General features: G+C 39.7%; 3 protein-coding genes and 2 pseudogenes across 7 annotated transcripts; 2 read left to right on the forward strand and 3 right to left on the reverse strand.

Annotated features, from left to right (window-relative positions):
• The first annotated feature begins 482 nt into the window (after positions 1–482).
• BAM3 (Leucine-rich receptor-like protein kinase family protein) lies at positions 483–5,002 on the forward strand. Its single transcript, XM_021966473.2, has 2 exons — positions 483–3,378; positions 4,265–5,002. The coding sequence occupies exons 1-2, from the start codon at positions 756–758 to the stop codon at positions 4,600–4,602; spliced, it is 2,961 nt and encodes a 986-aa protein (XP_021822165.1). The 5' UTR covers positions 483–755; the 3' UTR covers positions 4,603–5,002.
• Positions 5,003–6,169: 1,167 nt separating this feature from the next.
• Positions 6,170–10,056, reverse strand: LOC110763643 (pre-mRNA-splicing factor ATP-dependent RNA helicase DEAH7 pseudogene; annotated as a pseudogene). Its single transcript, XR_015835443.1, has 2 exons — positions 9,884–10,056; positions 6,170–9,708 (listed from the first exon to the last, which is right to left on the reverse strand). The product of XR_015835443.1 is annotated as a pre-mRNA-splicing factor ATP-dependent RNA helicase DEAH7 pseudogene (transcript).
• Positions 10,057–10,401: 345 nt separating this feature from the next.
• Positions 10,402–11,015, reverse strand: LOC148295199 (uncharacterized; annotated as a pseudogene).
• Positions 11,016–11,751: 736 nt separating this feature from the next.
• LOC110763633 (S-adenosyl-L-methionine-dependent methyltransferases superfamily protein) lies at positions 11,752–13,583 on the forward strand. 2 transcript variants are annotated; one of them, XM_021966460.2, is made up of 3 exons: positions 11,752–11,957; positions 12,324–12,412; positions 12,543–13,583. In XM_021966460.2, the coding sequence occupies exon 3, from the start codon at positions 12,555–12,557 to the stop codon at positions 13,305–13,307; it is 753 nt and encodes a 250-aa protein (XP_021822152.1). In that variant the 5' UTR covers positions 11,752–11,957; positions 12,324–12,412; positions 12,543–12,554; the 3' UTR covers positions 13,308–13,583. The 2 variants fall into 2 exon arrangements, with proteins under 2 accessions (XP_021822152.1, XP_021822151.1); XM_021966459.2 differs by having other exon boundaries at positions 11,754–11,957; positions 12,324–12,407.
• A 186-nt stretch (positions 13,584–13,769) lies between these two features.
• LOC110763631 (transcription factor GTE1) lies at positions 13,770–18,222 on the reverse strand. Of its 3 annotated transcripts, none has more exons than XM_021966457.2 (9): positions 18,065–18,222; positions 17,620–17,727; positions 17,116–17,319; positions 16,242–16,319; positions 15,635–15,859; positions 15,373–15,471; positions 15,138–15,196; positions 14,433–14,583; positions 13,770–14,269 (listed from the first exon to the last, which is right to left on the reverse strand). In XM_021966457.2, the coding sequence occupies exons 2-9, from the start codon at positions 17,725–17,727 to the stop codon at positions 14,093–14,095; spliced, it is 1,101 nt and encodes a 366-aa protein (XP_021822149.1). In that variant the 5' UTR covers positions 18,065–18,222; the 3' UTR covers positions 13,770–14,092. The 3 variants fall into 3 exon arrangements, with proteins under 3 accessions (XP_021822149.1, XP_088108235.1, XP_021822150.1); XM_021966458.2 differs by having other exon boundaries at positions 14,168–14,306; XM_088252109.1 differs by lacking the exons at positions 17,116–17,319; positions 17,620–17,727; positions 18,065–18,222 and adding an exon at positions 17,051–17,074.
• Between the last annotated feature and the right edge of the window lie 1,989 nt (positions 18,223–20,211).

The following is a 20,211-nucleotide window of genomic DNA, read 5'->3' on the forward strand; positions in this document are numbered from 1 at the left end:
ACAGTTGGTGTATTTTGAACAAGACAGATTTTCCTGAAGTTACTTTGTACACAACATACACATAAGAGTTAAAGTATCCCATCACATAGAATTCATTGTTTTAATCACAGTAACAAAGTTAGAACAATATCATTGTCTTGTCTTGTTTTGTTTTTGGGATCAAGCCTATATGACATGTTAAATCATAGCTTAAGCATAATATGAACAGGAATGTGTATTATCAGATTAATCAGTTTTATGACCCCTAATCAATTTGGATATGAGTTAGAATGCTGTAGTGATTTCCGGCTTATGATCCCTACTTTAAATTATCAGCTGGGTCATGGACCTCTCTTCAAGTCTTGAATATTCTGACTTCTGTTTTCTTTTTCTCAATCAGATTCAACAATATGCAAAATAAAGCAAGGGCAATTGTGTCATTCAGCTCCAAAGGTAAAGGGATTTTAAATATTGGTTGATCAAACGGTCTGTTGTTATGAATCTTTATATGCAAATGCAAGAGCTGCTTTTGCTTTTCCTTTTTATAAAGTTGGAAGACGAAACCAAATATACTGTGGCAGAGAGAGCTTAAAAAAAATTGCAAGGCAAAGTTCCATATTTATAGCATCCAAGGTCTTTTCCCTCTCCATCTGTCTGGCGTCCACACTGTAAAATTAGAGTGCATATGAATGAAATGGTCGCTACTTTTCTTCAGCTTAACAAAAATAAGGGTTGGTTTCTCTAGAAACTTTCTTCTCTAATCCAAAAACCTTCCCATGGCCAGTTCTGCAATGAAGTTTGTCTTCCTCTCCTCCCTTCTTGTGTTCCTCACTTGTGTTCATTCTGTTTCTTTCCATAATCTGTCTCTCAGAAGGCAGGCTTCAATCCTGGTTTCTGTCAAGCAATCTTTTGAAGCTTCAAATCCTTCTCTCAATAGCTGGAATGTATCAAACTACATGTTCCTCTGCTCTTGGGCTGGTATCCACTGTGACAACATGAACATATCAGTTGTTTCATTGGACATATCCAATTACAACCTCTCCGGTTCTCTTTCACCTGCAATCACAGAACTGAGAACCCTTGTCAATCTTTCAGTGTCAGGAAATGGATTCTCAGGCATTTTTCCGCCTGAAATTCACAAGCTAGCCAGGCTCCAATACCTCAACATATCCAACAATGGCTTCAGTGGAAACTTGAGCTGGGAATTTGCTCAGTTGAAGGAGCTCATATTGCTGGATGCTTACAACAATAATTTCAATGGCTCACTGCCATTAGGTGTCACTCAAATTCCCAAGCTAAAGCGCCTAGACTTTGGCGGGAATTTCTTTAGTGGAAATATCCCTCCAAGTTATGGAAATATGGTGCAGCTCAATTATCTTTCAGTTGCAGGAAATGATCTGAGTGGTTTCATACCAAGTGAGCTTGGTAATCTTACTAACCTCAAGCAGCTTTTCTTGGGTTACTACAACGAATTCAAAGGCGGAATCCCACCTGAGATCGGTAAGCTGATCAATCTGTTCCATTTAGACCTTGCAAATTGTGGCTTGGAGGGACCAATCCCTCCAGAGCTGGGAAATCTAAAACAGCTAGACACTTTGTTCCTGCAAACAAATCAGCTCAGTGGTTCCATTCCAGCTCAACTGGGAAACTTGAGTAGCTTGAGGTCTCTTGATCTTTCAAACAATGCATTAACAGGAGATATCCCTGCTGAGTTCTCTGCGCTCCACGAGCTTACCCTCTTGAACCTGTTCATCAACAAGTTTCATGGGGAGATTCCTCATGCCATTGCAGAGCTGCCCAAGTTGGAAGTCTTGAAGCTGTGGCATAACAATTTCACTGGAGCAATTCCTTCAAAGCTTGGCCAGAATGGTAAATTGATTGAGCTTGATCTGTCAAGTAATAAGCTCACTGGGGTGGTCCCAAAATCTCTTTGCTTTGGAAGAAGGCTGAAGATCTTAATTCTGCTCAACAATTTTCTCTTTGGACCTCTACCAGATGATCTTGGTAAATGTGACACTCTCGTAAGAGTGCGAATGGGGCAGAACTATCTGACCGGATCAATACCACAGGGGTTTCTTTACTTGCCAGAGCTCTCACTTGTAGAGCTACAGAACAATTATCTTACTGGACAGCTACTGGAGGAAGCAAGCAAGGTACCCTCCAAACTTAGCCAGCTAAATCTGTCAAGCAATCGCTTATCGGGGCCACTTCCTACTTCTATTGGAAATTTCTCTAGCTTGCAGAATCTTCTATTAAGTGGAAACCAGTTTACCGGAGAAATTCCATCTGACATAGGCCGGTTGGTAAATGTTCTCAAGTTGGATTGTAGCAGAAACAATTTTTCTGGCAGAATCCCTCCGGAAGTTGGAAATTGTCTCTCACTGACTTATTTAGATTTGAGCCAAAACCAACTCACGGGTCCAATCCCAGTTCAAATTGTTCAAATTCACATATTGAATTACTTCAACGTCTCTTGGAACCACTTAAACCAGAGCCTGCCAAAGGAACTTGGGTCCATGAAGAGCCTAACCTCTGCTGATTTTTCCCACAATAGCTTCTCTGGTTCAATACCACAAACAGGACAATACTTATTCTTTAACTCCACCTCCTTTGTAGGCAACCCTGAGCTCTGTGACTCTTCTGAAAAGCCATGCAACTACTCTTCAAGCTCACCATCAGAGGATCACAATCAAAATGGCACCAGGTCTCAAGTCCTCGGGAAGTTCAAGCTTGTCTTTGCTCTAGGACTCTTGCTATGTTCATTTGTGTTTGCAACCCTTGCAATCATAAAGACCAGAAAGGTGAGGAAAAAATCGAACTCATGGAAGCTCACAGCATTCCAAAAGCTAGAATTTGGAAGTGAAGACATTTTAGAGTGCATAAAGGAAAACAATGTTATAGGGAGAGGTGGAGCTGGGATTGTCTATAGAGGAACAATGTCCAGTGGAGAGCAAGTAGCTGTGAAGAAGCTTTTGGGCATTAACAAAGGCTCTTCTCATGATAATGGTCTCTCTGCAGAAATTCAGACACTTGGTAAAATCCGACACCGAAACATTGTCAGATTGCTAGCATTTTGTTCAAATAAGGAGACCAATCTGCTTGTCTATGAGTACATGCCAAATGGAAGTTTAGGTGAAGTTTTGCATGGGAAAAGAGGAGGATATCTTAAGTGGGAGACTAGGGTGAACATAGCCATAGAAGCAGCAAAAGGCCTTTGTTACTTGCACCATGATTGTTCCCCTCTGATTCTTCACAGGGATGTTAAGTCCAACAACATTCTGCTAAACTCAGATTTTGAGGCTCATGTAGCAGATTTTGGGCTTGCCAAGTTCTTGCAAGACACTGGAACATCAGAATGCATGTCTGCAATTGCTGGCTCATATGGCTATATTGCTCCAGGTACTTCTTTTACCACATAGATACTATACTAATTTGAAACATTTATTAAGTGTAATTTACTTAATTGAATTGAATAGGGGGACAATAGGCTAAGTAGGGCCATTTAGCTCAAAAGACCTACTTGATGCAGCACTTAGATAAAGTAATTAAGCATATTCCATATGTCTCCTCTGACTTAGTGAAATAAGTCAGCCACCTTCAATAATACCAGGTTGCATGATTAGTTCAAAATTTTGATTTGTTTTGTTCAACTTGGTATTCAAACAGAGAACAGATTAATAGAAAATACTTGTTCTTTTGCATCTGCATAAATTCTGGCATATACATTACTTTGGACCAAAGAAGTAACCAGTGGTTCCATATGGATTCCCAAAAGGGAAAAGGCTCCACTGACATAGGAATTTCTCCTTTTGCTTTTTATATTGCTCTACACACAGTAATGGGGCATGAGCTTTTGCATGTCTTGAAACCATAAATAAATAAAAACCATGTTGGTTCAGCCCAATCACAAACCAACCTTTTTGACCAAAACCCATTGAATCCAAAATCATAGCAATAACAAAATCCACATAACTCCAGAGCTTAGCATATACCCATTAAGAATCTTGATTGGGATCTAGGCTTTACTTTCCCTAAACCCTAGAAAGGGAGAGACATCTGTAAAGAATAAGGCATAAACCCCAATTACCTTTTCCTTTTACACACACAGGCTATTGCTTTAGCCTTTACTGTGCTGTGGGAGGGGTAAAAAAAATAAATTAGAACAGTGGACATGTCATGTAGTTTCACTCAAATCTAACAAATCAATTTCAATTTTCTCACCCCTTTATTTTATACCATGGAAGTTTTCAATGAGCTAAATATTTTACTTTACCTCATGGAACAGAGTATGCCTACACATTGAGAGTTGATGAGAAAAGTGATGTGTATAGCTTTGGGGTGGTGCTATTGGAGCTCATTACAGGAAGAAGGCCAGTTGGTGGTTTTGGAGAAGAGGGTCTTGACATTGTTCAGTGGACCAAAATACAGACCAACTTACTCAAAGAAGGGGTGATAAAGATCCTAGATAAACGGCTAGACAGTGTTCCGTTGGATGAAGCAATGCAGGTGTTTTTTGTAGCAGTTTTATGTGTTCAAGAGCAGAGCGTGGAGAGACCAACCATGAGAGAAGTTGTTCAAATGCTTGCACAGGCAAAACAACCAAACACATTTCACATGCAATGAAGAATGGCTTCATGGAGCAACATTTTGGTGACCCAGAAACCAAAAAAAGAGAAAAGAAAAGTCGTGGACATGTATAATAACAGATGATTTTTGGATCAAGTTGCGAGAATGGTTGATTAATGGTATAGTAGCAGCTAGCTGGGGCCATAGTATATAACAAGATTTTATGCTTCTTTTTTGAATTATTTTTGGGGTCTCTTTTATGCTTGGTTAAGATAGCATCTTTGCTCTACTGTTGGTGTATTTGTTAGCTTGAAGCTTAGCTTTGTTCTGGTCATCAGTGGCATGCAAAAGTGAAGTGGTGAAGCGCACTGTAAAAGCGATATTGGTAATGGTTCGTTTGTATTATTGTGTCATCATCATAAACTTATGACCAAATGATGTGAGGTTTCCTTTTCTATACTGTTTAGATTTTGTACTTATTGGTTTGTACTCTTGTGATTTGCTAAATTTTACAAGGTTAAATTGAGGAACACACTATGTGGGGCAGGAAGCCTGCCATTTACAAACCAATGCATTTCAGAGTCTGATCAGTCTGTTCTTCTTCTTAGAGTTTGTTGTAACCTGTAAGGACTCTGCTAAACCCTAAACCCCTTCTTGTTATTACTCTGGTCAATTTCCTTACCAACATGTCACAGTAATAGCAACTTAGGAAGTGAATAGGGGTAACCAAAAAAAAATGAAATCTTTTAGAACAGACCATATCATATATTATTAACTTGCAGACAAAGTTTGTGAAGATCCAAGCTGCAACAACAGTTGTAGGAACCAACAAAAATAACATTCTCAGTACTACTTGTGATTTCTAGGTCTACCGCGATTTAAGCTTCTCCCAAATGATTCTCCTTAATTAACACACCTTAATGACTTTATGTAGGGTTTAAACAAAAGAACCTAGTCACATTAGGAATAGCACCTAAGGAAAAGGAAAAGGAGATTGGGAATTTTAGGAAACAAATTAGGGCAAAATTAATTGATTTTTCCACATATTCAACAGGTCACCATCTTTCTAGTTAGGTTACGCAATTTTGCTATTTTTCATTAAAGAATTCGTATGGTTAAAAGGGAAAAACAAACAAGCAAACAAACGAAAACATAAAGAAACAAAGAAAGCTGCAAACTTGGGTTGAGGGATGCTGATTGAAGCAGAGAGTTCAGGAGTCTCTACCTTGGTCAAAGACGAAGGATTTATGAATGCCCGATTGAAATTGAGGTGGGTTAAGCTGTTGCTCTCTCTTTGACTCAACTTGATCTTCTCGTCTCTTCTTTTTGTGTCTTTGCCAAAGGGTTTATGAATGCTTGCTCGCTTTGAAACCACATTCAGCCCAATCGCCAAAAACCCAAAATCATAACAAAGGAAAATCCATTGAACTCCGGAGAAGAAAAGACAAGAGTCATATGGCCAAACGTTTAGAAAGTGGTGTGCATAGCAACAGAATAGAAGTCTAATTATGTATAGTTTGATATAATGCAGAAAATTAGAAATAGCTCCTTCCATTAAGGAGATGTACAGAGTTGTCAAGGCTGCAGTCATAAGCAAGGACAAAAAGGCATAAGAAGATTCCAATGAAGAATAAATAGGTTCTTCCTTTGTGTGTGTGTGTGTGTTAACAGCACTGTTCTCCTGCAGAAAAGTAGGATTGAATCATACGTACAAATTGATTCACATTTACAAGCCAAGTTTCTTTGGCCTCATATATGCAGAAGAGCCATGGTGCAAACCCGGCATTGACATTCGCTGCTGCTGTTGCTGCTTGGATCTCTTTTCCCTCTCCAGCTTGCTTTCTTTCTCTGCCTCTGCTTGAGCCTTTCTCAAATTCTCCATTTCCTCCTCCATGGCTGTTTTCTCTTCCTTTCGTGTCTTCTTATGCTCCAACATTGACGTATCTGACTCCTTTACATAGAAGAACATGGGTCCCAACTCAGCCAACCATTGTGGCTCCACTGCTGTGGCACACTGCATATACTCTTTTGTTGTCAAAATCAATTCATGATAAACCACATACTCTGGAGTGCATCCCATACCATAAAGAGCACTGCTCGGGTGTAAATGGCATGGCATCCCAGTCCGGCAGTTAACATACTCCACCACACCCTTCAATCTTGCTGCATTTTGAAAGTACGCGGAGCAAATAGCTTTTTTCACAATATCAGTATCAGGCCCACAGGATGAAATTGGGATTTTTAATGTCTTCAGGATCTCTAGCAGCTGGGACCTCACCTCTCTAGCCTTTCTCAACCCTTTAACATGCAAAAAATGGTCATTGCACCAGTCTCCCCGATACCGCTGTTGTTTCCACTGCTTATAAACATTATACAGTGTTAAGTGGTCGGACTCTGGGATGGAGAATTTCTCCCGTACAGCATCGCTCTCCTCTGCCCTATCTTTGGGCCTAAAAAATACTGACGGCACCGACAGCATGGACACAATCGTCAAAACCTCATCTAAGCATTCCAGCTCTTCACCCATCAACAGCATCTTAGCAAGTTGAGGGTCCAATGGCAACTGTACTATTTTCCAGCCCAGATCAGTTAAGCGGCCCTGATTGTTAAGAGCACCCAACACCCACAACTGGTACACAGAATTGAGAATATTATCCTTGGGAGGTGGGTCCATGAAATCAAAATCTAGCAAGTTATCAACCTGAAGAGATTTGAGCAACAAGATCACATACCCAAGGTTGGTCCTCTGAATCTCTGGCACGGGATTAGGCAGCATCTCATTTTGGTACGCATTCTTTGTGTACAGCCGATAACATGTTCCAGGCTCAGTTCTGCCAGCACGCCCAGCACGTTGGTTGGCAGCAGTCTGACTAATAGGAAATACTTGAAGAGCATCCATACACATTTTGGGGTTGTATACTTTCATTTTACAATAGCCCGTGTCAATGACATATAGGATTCCATCTACAGTCAAAGATGTCTCAGCAATGTTGGTTGCTACAATGCATTTACGAACCCCATCTTCAGCTTTTTGGAATATCTTTGCTTGCAAGTCAGCAGGCAACTGTGAATATATAGGGAGTATCAAGAGTTTTGGCACCCGTTTCTTCGAGGTGGAGATAAGTTGTTCCATCCGCTCTGAGAGGGCATAACAAGCTGCCTCAATCTCATCTTGGCCGGTCATGAAGATCAGGATGTCACCGTGAGTGCTGGTGATGTGAATAGTTATGGCCTTCTTCACTGCAGCTTCAACATAATCTTCACATGGGGTTTCATTGTAGTTGATAGTTACAGGAAATGTTCTTCCAGGAATTTCAAAAATCGGTGCACTTCCAAAAAAGGTCTGGAATTTCTGAGCATCTAGTGTCGCAGATGTCACAATGAGCTTAAAATCACGACGTCGGGCAACCACTTTTTTCAAAATCCCAAGAAGCACATCCGTGTTTAGTGACCTTTCATGGGCTTCGTCCATCACAACTACGCGATACTTGTCAAGATCAGAATCTCTAAGTGTTTCACGCATAAGTACTCCATCAGTCATGTACTTAATTATGGTATTCGGTCCAGTCACATCCTCAAAACGAATAGCATAACCGACTTTCTCACCAAGCTCAGTCTCCATCTCTTCACTAACTCTTTTTGCAACACTCATGGCTGCCACACGCCTTGGTTGGGTGCAAGCTACTATACTGTTTACGGTGTATCCATCTTCATGCAGATATTGTGTCAGTTGAGTTGTCTTTCCAGAACCAGTTTCTCCAACAACAACAATAACTTGATTTTCTCGAATTACCTGGAGTAATTCATCCCTCACAGAATATATGGGCAAACACTGCCGTTGCTGTGAAATTGTTTTTGACTTCGCGAATTCACTCACAGCCTCCCCATTCTTCATATGCTGTTTAAACTTTGCATCTTCTTTGAAGTCAATTTCACCATCTGTACTTGTGGCAGCAGTATCTGTGCCAATCTGCTCTGCTGTTTTCTCAACACCAAGGATTTCACCTAGTTTGGAACCTGCAAGCTCCCAAAACCGTTGACGAGATTTGTTCAAATTTTGCTTCGAATGGATTCTTCTAACTAGAGCAGACCCTTTGCGTGAAATTATAGCCATATCAGACGAGGGATCCTTTATTGGCATTACTGGCTCTGCTTGCTTGGTAAAAACAGCACTGTCATTCAGGAAAGGAGGCTTTAAATTTGTATCATGCACAAGAAGAGTAACTTTGTGTTCTTCTTCACCATCAATCTCAGTATGTGCCTTAGTCGCACTAACAGCACCAGATCTCAAAAGTTGATGATCTTCCCACCGAGCATTATCAGCATTGAGCTGAGACATTTTTCTGCTCCGAGCAACGGTCATCTTAGTGCCATCTCTTCGAAGCAATCTTTTTGCCAACTCTGCTTCCTTCTTCTGAAAAGAAGCATCATTTCCATAAAATAAAGATGAGCTATCAGTTGTATCAAACATTGCATTTCCTTCTTCTCTATCATACCATGAAACGTCAGAATTGTAATCCATCTCTTGACGCATGCTTTCACTAATTTCGTATTTGTGTTCTTCATCCAAATCAGTCTTATCACCTTCTCCGTCCTTTAATGACTGTGAATTTTCTGAATAAACAGTAAGTATATGGGAACGTGCACCATGTTTCGAACTTGAAGATTTGATTGAGTATCCAGAAGGAATTTCAACTGGCGAGAAATCCCATGGAGAAGCAGCAGAACCGGCTTGATGGCGCTTACTAGCATTAGAGTAACTACAATGCCGCGGCGTATCTTGCCATCCCAATCTCCCATCATCCCAATCATATGATCTGCCATGTTTCCTCATTGAACCTTCATATCTACTCCGCTTTCTTCCATATCCTCCGCCACATTGATCTTGTTCATATCGTCCACCAGATTTCCTTTGATGATAATAATCCTTACCATAATCACTACCATCATGTTGGTTATCTATTCTCTCACTTATATGGCCTTCCCGTTTTGCATTAGCATTAGCAAAGACACGTAAACCAAAAGGAGATTTCTTCTCAGGAGGCTTATAGAAAACTCTATCATTCCCAGGAACATAAAATGCCCCACCACCACCACTCTTCTTGGGTTCCATTGTTACCTTCGTCTTGTCCATGAATTCAATCACAAACTCTCTCCTCTCCCCTTGTTTCCAAAAGAAAATCCCAAAACACAAATTCTACAGTAAGGAAATTGTTTTTACCTTATTGCAACCCAAAAAATTGGGAAAGCTTAGGAAACAGAATTTGAGAAAACTTACGCAATTTTCCCACAGACGAAAACGTAAAGAAGCAAAGACAAAGGCAAAGACTTTTTTTACCTTGGTCAAAGACAAAGGCTTTTCTGAACTGAACTTCGAGGTGGACAGCTGTTGCTTCTCTTCGTCTCTTTGATGGGCAGACGCACGCAGACGACTCAAATTGCCGAAGTATAAACTTTTCAAACTTTTCTCTGTTTCTAGGGCTATTTAATACACGTTAAAGGAAACAGGGTGGGCACAGGGAAAAGGGAAAAGGAAAACAGGAAAGTTGAACTCGTTAAAGGAAGCTAAAATATTAACTGTTTAATGACATTTTTCTTTTTCTTTTGGGTTATTCGTAGCAATGGTCCCTCAACTATACCCGTAGTTACACTTCAGTCCATCAATTCAATTATTAGTTGCCGGGGTCACTCAACTAGGTGCTTTGTTGCACCAGTAGTCCTTCCGTCAAGTCTGTTACATTTTCTGTCAAAAGTGAGGGTAAATTCGGAAATTCATCCACAAGAATCAAATAATAAATAACCAAAAACCCAAATTCATCCATTAAACCCAAATAATGGTATAGCCGCGCGGCTATACTATTTATGAAAAATGAAAGAGGCCCGCCTAGCGTCTAGCGCCCGCTTCAATTCCTCCATACTCGCATAACTCCTTGCCATCAACCCTCTGCCATTGTTGTACTTCTTCTCCCTTGCGGTCCCCGATTTACTCCCTCTCGAATTCGACAAAACCCCATTTGCTTTTGACCAACACTTCGCCGGCTGGGTCATCTCAAGCATCGACGGAAGCCTTGACGATGGCTTGCGGTTCTCTTTTCTCAACACAGCAGAGAAATCAGGCACTGACTGAGCCTAGCCAGAGGACCCTTTAAGCGATTTGGTCGTATTTGTGTGAAATTTGACTTGTTTCTTCAACGAGCTGTGGTTTAAATTCAGGTTCTTAGCCTCTTCTGGCCTCAGATACTTCCTTTGCAACTTTGATTCTCTGAGCTTCGCGTAGGCTTTGTATCTGGGTCCTCTCTCCATGATGTAGTTCTCTGTGATGAGCAGCAGAGGGACTCGACTGGCTCTTGATCTGGTTTTGGGTTCTGGGAGAGAATGAGGGAGATGGGTTCGAGGGCTTGGAAGAGATATTGAAAAGCAGGGTTTGGTTGATGATGGGTTTGTTGCAGAGAGCCGTTAGTGACTGCCATTGTTGATGAATTTGAGGTCACGCCATGTGCAGAGATTTTTTGGGTTTCTTTTGTTCTACACTTATGGGTTTGGATCTGTGCTTGTTGAGATGGAATTTGACGGTGGAGAATTTGTCAGGTGTCGGGAGTGAAACAAACCCCCTTGAACAAACCCCCAAATTGAAAACTGCAGATTGAGCACAACACGAAAACTGCAGACCAGCCCTTGAACGACTGAGCTGGGTCTAAAGGCTTGGAGGCGGCTAAGGTGGGGGAGATTGGAGGTTACGATGGCAGGGTTGGATTTGGTTGGAGAGGTGCCTTGGGATAACGGTGGGACTGGGTGTAACTTGGCCTCATGGGTTTTGGGGGGTTGGCGGTGGTGTGTGTCTGGAGAATTTGAGTTCAAGGAGCTGAAGAAGGCTAACTGAAAAGTCAGATTTGCCCCTCACGAATCTATGAGATTCTCACAGATGCTTGCCACGTCATCATTTTAAACAGAAAAAACTAACAAACTTGACGGAAGGACTGCTGGTGCAACAAAACACCGAGTTGAGTGACCCCGGCAACTAATAATTGAATTGATGGACCAAAGTGTAACTACGGGTATAGTTGAGGGACCATTTCTGCGAATAACCCTTTTCTTTTTGTTGCAAGGACTTGCAAGAAATGTATATAATCTTTGGGCCTTTGGGACAGCACAGCCCAATGTGGTGAACACATAGGCCAGTTCAGAGGGAGAATCAGCTGTACCCTGAGCCCATGTGCCCTTCCTGTTCACTCCATATTATTCTGAGTTTTAGCTTTTAACGCTTCATCTTCTCCACTCTAGTCGGCTGCAATCCTCCAGTTCCCGCCTTCACCTAGACGGAATAAACAAACTCCAAGAACCCTAAAAAGATTTTAAAGCAAGAAGAGGAAGAAGAAACCCACGAATCAGTTCTTGTTGTTCGATTTCTCAAGGTACTGACTTTTGTTTTAATTTATTTCTTTTGGGCTTTTCTATTAAAGATGTCTCCTTTCTATCAATCACTTCTGTTGTAGTGCAATTTCTTATATCAACTACTAAATCATTGCGTCATTGTACTTTATTTTGAATCTGAATTTTGGAATTCTTGAGGGATTCGTCCCTTCACTCATTGAACATTTGAGTTTGTTCTTAGGTTATTATTAAATTCAGATTTTGTTAAGTATCATACTTTGAAGTATTATTGCTGAGACTGAAAATGTACCATGATTATTTAGAGTGTTCAAATACTATGAGTTGCTGCCCATTTTGTTCCATGGTAAAGCTAATTTTGTGTGTTTTGCTTCTTTGGCACACACCAGAGCGACCTAGAGCTGGAACCCATAAAAGATTCCTTGATTTCTGTCCAAACTACCAACCAAGGGAAGCAATGGAGTAATGGACGGGTAAGGTGGGGTTTTAGCATTTGTTCCAATAATCATGCTCATGGATTTTGGTCTTGGTTTTGGTTGTTGGGTTTTTTTTTGGAATCACATGAATCTTTACTCTCTCTCTTCCTGGAAACTACTTTGTTATGATAGGTCCCATACAAGATGTCCTCTAGAATCGCCCAAATCCGCCTTGTATGCTCTCATCCAGAGGTTTATGAACCGTGTGATGATTCATTTGCTCTAGTAGATGCTCTTTTAGCGGATCGAAAGAACCTGTTAGAGCATCAACCAACATTGTGCCTGGAACTGGGTTGTGGTAGTGGCTATGTAATTACTTCTCTAGCTCTTATTGTTGGCCAGGAGGCGCACTATATTGCAACTGATATCAACCCCAATGCAGTGAGGGTGACTCGTGGGACATTAGAAGCACATGGGGTTCATGCAGAGTTGATAACCACTAACATTGCATCAGGACTGGAGAAGCGTCTAGCTGGATTGGTTGATGTTATAGTTGTGAATCCGCCTTATGTGCCGACCCCTGAAGATGAAGTGGGTTGTGAAGGAATTGCCTCTGCTTGGGCCGGAGGGGAGAATGGCCGTAGCGTGATTGATAAGATACTGCCTGTTGCTGACAATCTTTTGTCGGAGAAGGGCTGGTTGTACATAGTCACTCTTACAGAAAACAATCCCTCAGAGATATGCCTTCAAATGAAAGAAAAGGGCTATGCTTCCAGAATCATTGTCCAGAGATTGACAGAAGAAGAAAATCTACAAATCATCAAGTTCTGGCGGGATTTTGATTCTCAACTAGAGGCAAAGGGAATGGTAGCAAATAAAACAGTTTCTTCGAGGGTCATGGAGTCTTTGCTCTCTCAGTTCCATATAATGCCGTTTCTTAGAGGCAGTAACAAATAACAGTAGCTGATGCATAGCCAAGGGGCAAAAAAACTAGTTTTCTAGCGTTTACATGATGGATAAATGGTTTTTGTTCTCATCTTCTTCTGACTTTTGGAAACCATTGTTGGAATGTCGGATGCACACAATTGAATGATTCGGTGCTCTCCTGGGATTTGCTTAAATGAGGTTCATTATTTGCATGAAAACTTGCAGATACTGGATTTATTTTTTTTCTTATTACTCTGCGTGTAATTCTTGGAAACAGTAATCTACATTTCATCATTTAGAATTTGTGTTTCTTCGAGTTTTTTCAATTTCTACGCTCATCCATAATAGCACAAATTTGATCAAAACTGTTAATGAAAGATCTTGTTCTAATACCATTTTATTATATTGGGCATATGAAATAATTATTGTGTTATGCTTTAAGTTTTGCTGATGATTCTTACTACACAAGTTGTCTAGGAATGCCAGGTGCAATTCATCAAAACCAACCTCAATTGCAAGATCAGACCAAAAAAAAACCTCAATTGCAAGAGAATACACGACAAAGGACATTCATCTGGTCTATTCTTTAGCAAGGCGTGTCCTTCCACAAAACATAGCAAATGACTAGAAGTCTGATTATGTATCCAACCTTTACAGAAATAGAGAAGTTGATTGATCTATATCACGTATCTATACAGAAAAATGATCCATGGCTCTTTCATTAAGGAGATTTACAGAGTTAACCAGCACATAATTACATTCAATTTCTCCCGCAATGCACTGAATGAACCGGGTCACCTGACATGCAAGCAAGATCACAAACAAGAGAGCTTTTTAGTCCTTTTTGCGTTAGTCTTGGGAACAGCATCAGAAATCTCTCTGTTTCGTTTGGACGCTGTAACTTTGTTGCCGGCAATGCCTTCAGAACTTTTTCCCTGAACTTTTAGTGCCTCCTTAACAAAAACTTTTAACCTCCATAATGTGCACTCACTCTGTGTAGAGGGATGGAAGAATGAAACGAAGACATATCTGAATTAGCATGACATTGCCAAATTAATTGAATAAACTCAAATAGGATGGCTGATATTGCACTACGACATGCAACTCAAATGATTGCCAGATCACAACATAAACAAATAGAAAACAAATAATGACCTGAGCATCAAGGTCAAGATCCACTTCTTGCGCACTTGCTTGGAAGCTGGGGTTATTCTGAGCGACGATGTCCAGAGCCTTGCTGAGATCGTCAGGAGATAACTGGGTGAGAGCTGTTGTAAGTTTTCTCTTATCATCAGCAGACATTTTCCTAAATCAATCCACAGAAAAAATAGATTCGTCACAGATGCCAAAACAATCAATAAAAATAACACAACAGCTAGACCACGCCCATGCTGCTGCAAGAACAATGCTGGATTCAATAATGCCCATTCATAGTTTAACCAGCCAAGAAATAAAGTCACACATCCCATTTTGCCAATTCCCGTGCATCAATAGATGCAATTCCGTATTCCCTGAGAACCAAGTCACCCAACTACAGTAGTTACCAAAATCTTAGATAACTTTGGTGACACACACACTTGAATAATTTCTCTGAAGTCTGAACTTGCCAACTACAGACTACAGTAGTCAACAAAATCTTACCACAATCAACTACACTAATGTAGAAGAATAACAATTGAAGGAAAAACAAATTAAGCTTCCCATGCCCCACCAATATAGTCCCACATGCTTGCCCCTGGGGCACATCCTTTCACTTGCAGGTTTAACTTTGATTTGAAGTTTATAAAAGTAAATATACACCTGTGCTAAAACAAAAGCACTTAAGTCTAGATGATGAGTAGACATCGGTTTTTAACAAACCTGCACTTCTGAACCACCATTTCTCTGAGGTCCTTCAAATACAGATCAATCTCTACAAGCTGAAAGATTTTGGTTTTTTAAAAAAAACAAAATGTTAAGCATGCATCAGAATTTACTCCTTAAAGATCATCAAACTTTCATTGGCTTTGTGTATGTTGCCTATGAAAATTAGAATAAAGAGAAAACAAAGAAGCTTCTTTAGAAGCTACTATGACAATTTAAAATTTTGACAAACCTCAGTGCTTAGATCCCTAGCCATGCTGGCATAAGCAGCCTCCTGGGCAAGTTGTGTGTGTAGTCGTGCCTCAGCTTCCTCATCTACTCGTCTTGTTTCCTACAATATCTTAATTCAAAAAATTATACTGAAATAATAAAGCATGACAACTGAAAGTACCTCCATTCATAAGGAAATACTACTGAATTCCTTAAAAAATACTGGTAACAAGATCCAGGAAAGCCTACATAAGATAATTTTTCATATTGGGATAGTAATTTACCTCTTCAACAACTTTTGGCAAAAGCCTTAGCCATTTTTCTTCAAACTTTTCCAACAAAGTTTTGGCCATCACGTGGACATCATCTTTGTCATCATTATACTTCATTGCATTCTTAAATACCAGCCTCACATCAGCATATATTTCTCTAACATTCTTATAGGCAGTACCATCCTTAGCTTCCATTTTATTTTTTATGGTTCCGAAGTCCATAGGCTTCTCAATAACCTAATGTAAGAAACCCAAAACAAATTAGGCATACCGTGAAAAGGAAATTTTTTTTCTTTGTTGAAATTTAAAGACTTAAAATAAGGAATGAAGGAATCCTACATGATAGGATGTCACCAATACAGAAGTCACTTTGATACAAGTATATGTATATTTACGTTGAAAATGAAGTGTTATACAAATTTTCCGTTTCTAACACTCTAATTAAGGCCATTTTGTGGAAAGTATATTGTATCATACGCAGGTAGTGATGAGTAAATTGTGAAAACAATTAAAAATGCACAAAGAGTCTTTATGATAAGTAAAAAAGAAGAGGGGATAAAATAAAATGTACACATATTGTTGATCATACAGATTAGTGATCTGAGGGAAGAAACTTTACTTGATAATAGTCATGCAATCCCAGACTTTCAACATCTACAGGCTCCTTAAAGGGCCATGCCCATTCGTGCTGAGTGATCTGGAAAGTGCCAAGTAAGGCCAGATTAACTACTTATTAACCCAGATAAACAATTTTTATCACTGTTTTAGCATCAAAGCATCAAACCGAAGATTTAAGGAAATACCATGTGTGAGTTACTGAATGAGAAAAGACCAAAGTCTGCTTAAACATGCAGCTAGATACGGCAGTAATACCAGATATCAGAAAATTCATGATATCAAAAACACAATTTTCTTCCAGCAAGAAAAAGAAAATACATCATTTTATAAGCCTCCTTGCTCTTGCGTTTCTGAAACATAATATTCACCTAAAAGAAACTTTGTAAGAGGGTCTGGACTCTGACAAGTGACAACTGAAGTTCTCTCATTTAGCTTGTAAGTGATATTGGAAATATCACTCAACATGAACATCTGATCACAGAAATTGATCTAGTCCTTTAAACTTGATAACAATGTCTAACTTTTCATAAAAATTATATACACTGCTGCTATTGTTCCTCACTATTGAGTCCAAGTGATTATGTCTTCAACCAAAGAAAAGTTAATATCTACTTAAAACACAATATTATAGATTTGATCATACATATTTGTTTGTGTTCCCAACATTGTACCTCTTTTTTCCCCTTTCCCAATAAACTACTGTAGAACTATGTCAAAAAATCGTATACCACCACATTATCAAGAAAGAAAATAGTGAATAGACATATGAGGAACCCTGATATGTAAGCATAGATCTTCATCAAAATATACCCAAGTACTTGCATCCATTGCTAAGTGACCTATATCATGAGGCATTGCATAGCGTTGGTGCTTGCCTGACGGAATATTGAGGCAAATTGCCGCATGAGCTCTTGCATTCTCTTTGTAGCAGTGACTTCCCTACGTGATGCATCTTGCTGCTGCTTCTTAAGAAGATTTAACTGTTTATCCTTCACAATTGAGCTGCCTTTTGAATTGGTTAGTTGCGGACTACCTGTAGTCAAGTAAAATCGTTCAACCTCGTTCACTCTTTTCTCAAGCTGCAAGAAAAAGACAAATTAGCCAATGTATTCATGAGTTTAAAATTTTGGACAGATGTAACATGCTAATAAGGAAAAACTTGCACAAAACCATAGATGTAAAAACCATAGTAACTGGGCCAAAAGGTGGAAGTGGACAAAGCCAAGCAGCAGTTGTCTGATTTATTGATAATGAATGATGAAAAATCAAACCATTGAAGTGCCAAATCGTATAACACCTACCCGGATCAGATGACGAAACTAAAACTCTTAATCACATAAAGAAGATATTGGGTTCTAATTGGTTGAACGAAGCCTCACCGTATCAACCTTTGCAGAAATTTCATCAACAGAACGCCCAAACCCCTCCGCTTCAGCAGCAACAGCAACTTTTCTAAGATCTGGGTTTGATGAACTCATTGGCTCCATCTGGTAAAAAAAAAGTCAATTTAAACCATTGTGGCACGGATGAATGCAAATCATCCCAAAATTTATCCCCAATCTTTCTAGTTCTCTACATTTCTTTATCAATGAAACCGATTAAGAAGCTGAAATTCATGAGAAAGATTGTGAATTTCGACGCAAATCAATGGGAATACGTGAAAGAACAAAATTAAATATTCGATCTTTATAGTTAAACTCTAAAGCCCTTTTCTCTGCATCAAAGTAGAGAGAGGACACAGAATTGAACCCAAAAAGAAGAACGCTTCTTCTATAACAAATAAATACATATATAGAGTTGTTTAGTATATGGATATGGATGAACCTGAAAGAACAGAGACGCATACAGAGTCGGAGAGAGCAGAAGAGCAGAAGATCAGAAGATCAGAGACAGGAAGAAGCAGAAGAACGCAGTGCTCTCATCAGAATGTTCTGTATTGGATCCTATAGAACTGTCCAGTTTTGGATGGTAGACTGTGGACTGTTATTTATACTTATTGGGCTCGTGCTTTTTGTCTCTGTCTTTGTCGTTTTGGAAGGCCCAATATTTTAGTGTATATTTTATGTTGGTACGCTAAAAATTTACAAATAGCCCATTCACTGTTTTTATTTTATACTCAAATATATTAATTTTATCTTTTGTGTTTTTAATTGATCTCTCAAGACAAGAGGATACGCATGTGTATGCACATAGCTTTCTAGAGGGAAAAGGTTTTCGGCAGAGTGATCGCATCTAGCAGTTCACTCATAAGGAAAAAGACTTCGTTGAACTCATATCCATTATATATTGCTGATACGAAAAAGTGGTTTAGTACTTTTGGGCTCAACTTAGTGATATTGGGCCTTCGGTATGCCTTGGGCCTCGTAGTGTGAACGATCTGCAAGATGAGCAAACGCTCGATAAGACCTAGGGCACCGGTGTATACCGGCCGAAGACTCTCCGATGCTTAAGTAAATTCGGATTTAGTAAATTAAACTGACAGATTAATAGGCTTGTATGCCGTTAGTTCTTATTACCTTTATTTTGGGATAGTTGTCCTCCTTTATAAGCCTTGGGAGGTGTGCCTTTTGTTTGAAATTTCGATGTGGGACTGTGGACGTCGATTGTGAGCATGCCACGTGTCCCGAGAGAGGACGTTGCCCTAATGGACAGATCGGTAGGCTAGGTGCCGAAGGCAACCTTAACCATGCTCAATTGCGTCCACGTGTCTTGTTCTTACTGGCTGTTCATTTTGGTATTAACATATATAAATTGCCTCATGCGACAGCTTTATTTAAAATTTTCTCTTTCAAATGGGAAACTCATTTTGTTCATTTTGAAATCCTCGACTCCATTCTTGAATTTAGAAATCCTCAACTCCAATCTCGAATTTGAAAATCCTTACTTCAAATCTTGAATTTAGAAATCTTGAGTATGATGTTTGGGGTTGTAAATATATGTCTAAGCAAAGCCCTGCTGAACTTATTGAGTGTTTTTTTATTTTATTTATTTATTGGGTATTGCATTCTTTTTGCTGGCTCTCTTTTTACCTATTTTCACTTTGGGTCAAGGTTTGGATCCGTGTATCTTTTGCCTTTGGGCGTTTTTCAATGAACTATTTTCACGACCAAGAAAGAAAATCATTCCAATCAAATTATTCTAAAGGTGTGTGAACAACACTAATTTGTCCCTGAAAACAATAATGCAAACATGGGAAAAATGAACGGGCTCTCCTTTTCAATCAAGAGCCACATTAAAAAACCCACTTGATTTTTCAGAGTGTTTGTGGTCATGCCTGAATTCAAGGGTTTTTTTTTTTTTTGGTGCAAAGGAGGGCTAACGCCCAAAAAAAAGAAACAGCAACTATAAGGGAATTAAACGAGGACTAGCCACATTGCTAGTATCAGCAGCAAGGACAGTACTAAGAAAGGCAGGCTCCGAGTCAAAAATATGAGGTCCAAGAGGGAGATCATAGCTTTTGGTAGCCAGAAGATCAGCAGCACGATTTTGCTCACGGTAGATATGGGTAAGAGAGCAAGTCCAGTCATCATGAAGCTTCAGATGACAGCAGTTTAGAAGACTAAAAAGAGGATGATCATACATAGGAGCATTCTGAAGGAGGGCCACCACAGAGCTAGCATCACATTCAACTTCCACAACTCTGAAACCCATATTCCAAGCCAACTTGAGGCCCCAAAAAACACCCCACAGTTCAGCCTCTAGGATTGTCCCAACCCCAAGATTCACAGAAAAACCATTTAACCACTTGCCAGTGGAGTCTCTCAAGATACCACCAGCACCAATACAACCCGTTTCAGTTTTCCTGCTACCATCAGTATTGATTTTACAGATCCCATGCCTGGGAGCAATCCAATGTAACTGAATCAGACGCATCACAACAGAATCAGGAGTATGATTACAAACAGTAAACCAGTCCATAGCATAATTCAAAATTATTTGACGAGAGTTAGGCGGAGTCGAAAAATTCTGTT

This window comes from Prunus avium, chromosome 4 (genome assembly GCF_965620075.1).
Source record: "Prunus avium chromosome 4, drPruAviu1.hap1.1, whole genome shotgun sequence".
Lineage (NCBI taxonomy): Eukaryota > Viridiplantae > Streptophyta > Magnoliopsida > Rosales > Rosaceae > Prunus > Prunus avium.